Source organism: Prionailurus bengalensis, chromosome A3, assembly GCF_016509475.1.
Source record: "Prionailurus bengalensis isolate Pbe53 chromosome A3, Fcat_Pben_1.1_paternal_pri, whole genome shotgun sequence".
Classification (NCBI taxonomy): Eukaryota; Metazoa; Chordata; class Mammalia; order Carnivora; family Felidae; genus Prionailurus; species Prionailurus bengalensis.
The window spans coordinates 1,794,175-1,801,602 of record NC_057354.1 but is presented as its reverse complement, the minus strand read 5'-3'; the positions used below and the strand labels follow the sequence as shown (position 1 = coordinate 1,801,602).

At 69.4% G+C, this 7,428-nt stretch overlaps 1 protein-coding gene across 2 annotated transcripts; it reads right to left on the bottom strand.

The window, feature by feature from the left end:
* Positions 1-1,699: 1,699 nt before the first annotated feature.
* HRH3 (histamine receptor H3) lies at positions 1,700-6,342 on the bottom strand. Of its 2 annotated transcripts, XM_043553528.1 has the most exons (4): positions 6,078-6,342; positions 4,838-5,004; positions 2,793-3,709; positions 1,700-2,148 (listed from the first exon to the last, which is right to left on the bottom strand). In XM_043553528.1, exons 1-4 carry the CDS (start codon positions 6,325-6,327, stop codon positions 2,121-2,123), a joined length of 1,362 nt encoding a protein of 453 aa, XP_043409463.1. In that variant the 5' UTR covers positions 6,328-6,342; the 3' UTR covers positions 1,700-2,120. The 2 variants fall into 2 exon arrangements, with proteins under 2 accessions (XP_043409463.1, XP_043409464.1); XM_043553529.1 differs by having other exon boundaries at positions 1,700-3,709.
* Positions 6,343-7,428: the final 1,086 nt, after the last annotated feature.

The following is a 7,428-nucleotide window of genomic DNA, read 5'->3' as shown; positions in this document are numbered from 1 at the left end:
AGTTGGTTGTCCACCTCCCAGCCGACCAGCACCCCTTACGGTGCCTGGCACACAGTAGGTACTCAATGAACAACAGCTGCTGGCGTGGGCGAGCCCCTGCAGAGGCTGCCGCTCCCACCCCGGGCCCGCCGGCTTTGTGTCCCCTCCCGGTGCGCCTGCTTCCAAGGAGAAAGGCCCCCTTGGCGTGTTTGTTTGCCGCAGGACTCAGGCCCAATAAAGTCGGTGTCTTTCTTCTCTCCTCCTCCAGCCTCACGCAGGAGCTCGGGGAGCAGCAGTTTCCAGAGATTGAAGACAAAATTGCTTGAAAGCCTGCGCTTTTATCCTCCAATTTGTAGCCATTTAGCAGGGCTGGGCGGAGGGGCAGCGAGGGCTCTGGCTGTGCTGCTGGCACGGAGGCGCCCACCGCTGCAGAGGACAGGTGCTTTGTCTTTCCCCGGACAGCTCTGGGCTGCAGAGACAGACCCCCGCCGTGGGGGGTTGGCAGGCAGGTCCCGCGGGGCCAGCAGGGAGGCCACTTGGCCGGCAGTGCACGGGGGGGGGCCCCCAGAGCACGAGGGCTTCCCTGAGCTCCGGGCCCCGCAGAGGGTGGCGCCTACTGTCTCTGCCACCACTCCCCCTGCAGCCCCCCCCTCACCTCTGCTCAAGACAGCGCCCAGCCCCCAGGCTCGGCCCTCCCTCTGGCACCAAGGAGGGGGCGAAAGAAGAGCATCCTGCCTGGGCTGGAGGGGGGTCTCTTGAGAGTGTGGAGGAAAGGGGCGCCAGCTTAGGGCTCTGGGAAAGTTTTCTGGGGCATTTGGGAAATGAAGGTGCAGGTATAGCTGCGGGGTGAGAGGTGTCTGGGGGAGGAAGGCTTTGAAATGTCGCTATGAAAAACCTCGCTCTGCAGTGGAGAGAATCAGAGCTTGCTGACCGGTGCCGAGGGCCCGGTGGCATGTGGCCATAAGAGACAGGCTGTGTCTGCAGTGGGGAAGGAAGGAAGAGGTCAGAGGTGCTGTGCAAGTGGAACCCACGTGGTGGGGAGAGAGCATGAGGTCAGGGGAGGGAGCGCTCTAGTGGCTGGAAAGGAAGGCAGGCTTCCTGGAGGAGGTGGCTTCCGACCGCCCAAGTTTGTATCTCCCCTAAGCTGTGCTGGCCTCGCCCCCTTTCCCAGTGGACTCTGAGCCCTTGGGGCGGGAACAAGGCATGCCCCCTCCGTGGAGCATGCAGGGACTGATTGTTCATTGGACCCAGGCTCACCCAGCACCACCCTCTTCTTCTCCCCGTCCCCATCTGCCACCCTCAGTCCCGCCTCCACGCCTTTGCCCGGGAGCCCTCTTCTATCCAAGGTGGCTCCCCTCCTCAGGCCCATCCCTTCCCCTCCACCCCTGGAGTTCAGCTGGTCCCCTGGCAGCTCCCCAGGTGGAAGATCCTGTGACAGAGGAGAACTCCGGTCCTGGGTGGTGGGCAGGTGGCACAGGGGGCGGGGCTGTGGGTCATATTCTTGAGGCTGGAGTGACGCCCTCCCCGCTCCATGCCGCCTTCCTGAACAGGGGTGCGTGGCTGGGGGCACGGTGTCTCTGATGGGGATCGGACCCGTAGGACAGGCCAGACCAGCCTTATCTCCCCCCTGCCCCTCATCCCCTGCCGAGTGGCCTTGTGTCTCCCTGGGGTCCCGACCAAAGTACGGGAGCTCAGCCCGCCCCCAGGAAGGCCTCAGGAATCAGCACCAATAAAAAAATACACTTTACTGTGGACCTTGAAGTCTGCAGGGCAGCGGGCAGGCGGGGAGCGGGGCATGCACAGCGCCGACGGGGTGCACGGGACGTGGCCGACGGCCCCGGTGTCCTGGGGCTGCCCCTGCGAGCCCCGGGGGCCCCCTCCCACCCCTCGGCCGGAGCGGATGAAGCAAGAGAGGCGGCCTTCCCGACGAGCAGGCGTCCGGGGCCCCGGCCGCGCTCGGAGCCGCCAGGCAGGGCCCAGCACCCCGAGCCCGGGGGCGGGGTGGGCAGAAGCAGCTGGCGCAGCTCAGCCGGAAGCAGCAGCGTGAGGAAGGAGGGCGTGGGAGCCCACACCTGCCAATCCAGCCCTGAGCTCCTCAGCAATTTTGTCTCTCTTGATTAAACAGCCAAGGAACATGGAGTTCACGGACGTGTTTTCTTCTTCGTCTTCCTGAAACACCCAGAACGGAAGGGCAGAGGACGGCCGCGGGTTCCTGGGGGGCACTTGGCACTTTGGGGGCATAGGGACTTGGAGGGGGCTGGGGCCTGGGCTCCAGCAGGGGACAGACAGCAGCAGAGCCCATGGCCCTGGCTTGTGGGGAGGGCGAGGGGCGGGGCGGGGCGTGTGCAGGTGTGCGCAGGTGTGTGCACGTGCAGCGGCAGACTGCTCACGAGGCCCGGAGCGCACGCCGATCACTCGCTTTGGGAAGGACACCAAGCAGCACTTGTGCAAAAGGGTGGACGCCACCGGCCACCGGACCGTCTGTGGGGCGCGGGCGGCGTGGCTGGGATTGTGCCTCCCGGGGTGAAGCTAGGGTTTGAGCGGCGGGGTGGGCGACCAGGCTCCGGTCCAGGCAGCAGGGGCCGCTCTGGCCGGCCCAGCGAGCTGCCCCCGCGGCAGGCGGACGGTCTGAGAGATTCTGCCGTGGCATTTGGGGCGGGCTGGAGACGAGGCGTGGCTCACGCCCGGGGGCGGCCAGGTCGGGGGCGGTGTGGCCGGCTGCCCGGGAAACCGGAGCCTGGCGGGGGCGGCGGTGGGAGGCCCCCCTCCCCCCACCCCCCGGCACCCCGGGTGCCCGCCAAGGGCCGGCTCACTTCCAGCAGTGCTCCAGGGAGCTGTGCGGCTGGATCTTGAGCTTCTGGGGGCAGAGCAGCTTGGTGAAGGCTCGGCGGAAACTGTAGTGGCACAGCGGGTACAGGACGGGGTTGACGGCCGAGTTGGCCCACAGCAGCCAGAAGGACGTCTCGTACCAGTAGTCAGGGACGCAGTGGCCGTGGCAGGCGGCCCGGATGATCATCAAGAGTGTGTACGGGGCCCAGCAGAGCCCGAAGATGCTCACGATGACGGCCAGCGACTTGGCCACCTTCTTGTCCCGGGACAGCCGGAAGCGCTGGGTGATGCTCTGGGACGCCATCTTCATGCGCTTCTCCAGCGACGCGGAGGACGCCGAGGGCTTGGAGCCCCGCTTGAGCGAGCGAGGCCGCTCGGTGCCCCGCGAGGAGCTGCCGGAGCTGGAGGTGGGCGAGGCCGCGGCGCCCCCACCGCTGCCGCCCCCGGGGGCCGCCTCCCCCGCCTCGGCGCCCGGGGCCGCCTCGCCCACCCCGACCCCGTACCTGTGCAGCGGCACGGCCTCCCCGCGCCCCTTCTGCCAGCAGCCCCAGCAGCCGGGCGCGGCGGGCGGCGGGGAGGGCTGGGCCTCGGGCGGGGGCTCGGGGTCCCGCGCCCCGTCCAGCCGGACGCGGGTGCGCCTCTGGATGTTCAGGTAGATGCTGAGGTTGAAGAAGGTGACGCTGAGGAAGGGCGTGAAGAACTCGAGTGTGGAGGCCGTGATGAGGAAGTACCAGTTGTGGAAGAACTCGGCGTAGCAGTGGCCCTCCGGGATGGAGCTGCCGCCGGACAGGTACTCCCAGCTCAGGATGGCCGGCCCGTACAGGAGGAAGGCCAGCACCCACACCATCACCATCTTCTGCACCGCCCGCCGCGTGTCGCCCTGCTGGGCCCGGTAGGAGACCTGCCCGGGACACGCTGGGTCAGGAGGGAAGGGGCCCGGGCAGCAGCAACAGGGGACTGGGAGCTCCCCCAACACCCCGCGCCGCGCCCCCCCCCGCAACCGCCGCAGCCTCTGGGCCTCTGCGTGTGGCCTCCCTCCCCTCCCCCGCTCCCCACGTGGGGGTCTGGCCGGCTGAGGCCCCAGCACACTGTCCCGCGGTCATGCAACCTCCCTCAGATCGGCCCCAAACGCTAACTTCATGCCAGGCTGCTTGTGTGCTACCCCTGCTGGCCGTGGGCACCCGGGGGGGTGGGGGAGGTCCTGTCACCCTCCCCTGCCCACCGAGCGCCCCCCGGTGCCGGGCTCCGTGCCCCCGGCACCTGCTGGGTGTCTCTTGCAATCTTCACGGTGGAAGTTGTCCTCCCTTCCCTGGTGGCTCAGGGAGAGAGGCGGAGACCACAGGTGGATTGGCTCAAGGGGACCCTGAGCCCCTGCTCTGCACTGTCTCGTGGCCTCTCCAGGCGGGGACACGTGGGGCCCCCAGCAGAGGGCGCTCAGAGTGACTGGCAGAGTCATCTCAAAGAAGAGGGCCAACCGGGACTCCGGCTGCTGCCCCTGTGCCCGCCTGGCCCTGATGCAGGAAGCCCAGGCCGCCCAGCGTCCCTGGCTCACGGTGACTACTCACACCAGGAAAAGCTCGTGGAGCCAGAAGCTGATGACTGACTTCCGGGGGCACACTCGTGCACACATGCACGCACGCTTGTGCGCACATACACACACACACACACACACAAGCGCACGGTGGGGAGGGTACCACCGACGACCTCTGGCCCAGATCCTCCCTCAGCCCTCCAGACTTTGGACCTGCTCCAGGGCGGAGGCTGAATTGCCCCCGTTCCTTCAGGAACACCCGATGCCGGGTCCAGACGTGCCTCCTGCCTGTCCCAGGACCCGTCCTACTGGCAGCAAGCAAATGGCTACTGAGTGGGCAGCTGGCCATAGAGTACCCAGTATTCCGGGGTGAGGCCAGCAGAGACCAAGCCCACCCGGTACTGCCCACAACTTGGAAGTGGCCATCCTCTGCTGTGGCCGCTTCCTGACCACCCCCCTCCCAGGAGCGAACATGGGGCACCGGCTTCCCAGACTCACAGCGCGGGTGACTGACAGGAAGCGGTCATAGCTGATGAGCACGATGTTGAACACGGACGAGGTGCAGAGTAGGTAGTCCACCACCAGCCACAGCTTGCAGAGACCACGGCTAAAGGGCCAGCGGCCAGTCAGCACATAGGGCACATATAGTGGGATGCAGAAGGCCCCTGTAGGAGAGAGAGTAGGGCCACGGTGGGCCATGGCTGGACAGGGGCCTGGGGTCAAACCCACCACAGTGGAGAGACAGGCAGGACCTGGGGGTGGCGCAACGGCAGCTTTCCTGGGACCGGCAACCCTGACCTCGCCCTTGCCTCCGCCCTGTCTCTTAGGCACACCCTCTACCCTGCGACTGGCCTTCAGCCCCTGCCACTGGCGTCCCCTGGACTTGAGGGAGGAGGGAAGATCCAGGGGTGGGGACCTCCGGGCACGATGAGAGATGAGACCCCCCCCCCCAAGCCTTGATTCCGTACGTCCACATTTCTGTGCAGTCCTCCCAGGCCCCAAAGGGAGGCAGGAAAATTTCCTCCCTCCTCTTCCACCTGCTGGACCCCAGCCCCTAACCCAGCCTTTGGACAGCCCTTCCTCCTCAGCTCAGAAAGAGAGAACGCCTTTCTCCCGACCCAAAGGGCATTTGGCTGCCACCACGCCAGCCGCTCCCACGGCCCAGGGTCTGGCAGACGCACTTAGCAGCCCCAACAGGTGTCTGGCGCTCGGGCCCCCTCCGCGCGCCCCGCCCCCAAGCCGGCAGCAGTGCACGGACACGTGAGAGCGCGCTCCTCCGAGCATCTCCCCCACCCCCACCCCGCTTCCCCCACGCCCCCCTCCCCCAACACGGCTCTAAAAACTCCCTTCCATGTCCCCTCCCCCAAACCTCTCCCAGCGCCCTCCGCACGTCCTGAGTCCGCCAGCAGCCTTTGTTTGGCTACGGCGCAGGAGCCAGCGGTGCACTCGCGGCCGCTGCGCCTTGCGCCTGGCCAAGCGCCCGCCCGCCCGCCCGCCGGGGCCCCTTCCCGAGGAACATCCCCCCCACCCCCCAGCCCCGGTCCCGGGTGGGGGAGGCAAGGAACTTCGCCCGCGCCCCCCGCCCCCCCCCCCGGGTCCCGGACGCCCCCTCCCCAAACAGGGCTCCCTGGCGGGGCCGTGTGCCCGAACAGAAAGGCGCCCTAGGTCCACGCTCCAATCCCTGCTGGCCGGGCCAGGCTGGGCACTCCTGGGCTCGGGCGGGGGCTGGGGGCTTTACCCACGAGGAAGTCGGAGATGGCGAGGTTGAGCAGAAAGAAGTTGTTCTGGGTGCGGAGGCTCGAGTCGGCCACGAAGGCGAGCATGACCAGCGCGTTGCCGAGCACCGTGGCCACGATAAGCAGCGCCATGAGCGCGGCCAGCACCGCGGTCCAGGCGGCGGAGAAGCCGCGCGCCCCGCCCGCAGCCGCCGCCTCGCCCGCCAGCGCCCCCGACGCGTTCAGCGGCCCGTCGGGCGGCGTGCGCTCCATGACCCGCCGGCTCAGGCGGCGCCGGGGCGCGGGGCAGGGCGCGGACCGCCGGCCGGGCGCCCGGGAGGGGCCCCGGCCCGGGAGCCTGGTGTCTGCGGGCTCTCGGCCCGGCCGGCTTCCCCGGGGGGTGCCCGGCGCATGGTCCGCGGGCGCCGAGACCCGGGACGGGGCCGGGGCTGGCGGCGCCGAGGGGGCTCGGGCCGGAATCCGAGCCGAACGGGGCCAGCGGCACGACCGCTGCAGCCCGGGCGGACCCGGAGCGGAGCCGGAGCCCGAGCCGCCGCCAGAGCGCCGGTGCGCCCCGAGTGCAGCGCGCAGCCGAGTGCGCCCCGCGCGCAGCCCGCCGCCCCCCGCGCCCCGCGCAGCGCCCCCGCCATTGGCTGCCGCCCGCGCCCCGCCCCCGCCCCGCCCCCGCCCCGCCCGGCGCCGGCAGCACCACGGACAGCGCCGCGTGCCCGCCGGGCCGCCGGAGCCCCAGCCAGGAGCGCTCGGCGGCTGGCGGAGAGCCCGGCCCGAGCAGGCGGGCGCCGGGGCGGGGGGCGCGCCTGCTGCCAGCCGGCCCGCGCGCACAGGAGCCGGTACCTGCGCCGCCGGGCCTGAACCCGCGCCCTCAACCCCGGCGACCCTGGCGGGCCCTCGTCGGGAGTCGGGACGATTGTGGGGACCTGAAATGCAGGGAGGGGTGCACCTGCTCCTGCGCCCAGGGGAACTTGCCCCGCGGGACCCCTCCTCCTGTCATGCTTCAGGCAAGCGGGTCTCAGGGGAAGGAACGTCCCAAGGAGAAAGGAGGGGGAGGGGCCTCCGAGAGCAGGGGCCCCGACCAGGGGTCCGCTCCAGCCCCCATATGCGTGGGACTCTGGGCAGAGCCCAGCGCAGGGTCTAGGGTGACCTGCAAGGCGCAGACGGTTGTGGAGTTACATAAGGGAAGATGGGGGGCCAGTGGGCCCAGCCGGGAAGGGAGCACACCCCCCCGGGGCTCCGGCGGGCCCCAGGTTGAGCAGGGAGAGGCCAGAGGTTCAGAGCCTGGCCATGGCCCCCTCCCCCTGCTGACAGCAGAGTGAGGCGGTCACCGCTGCAGGGACAGGCGAGGTCACTGCGCTT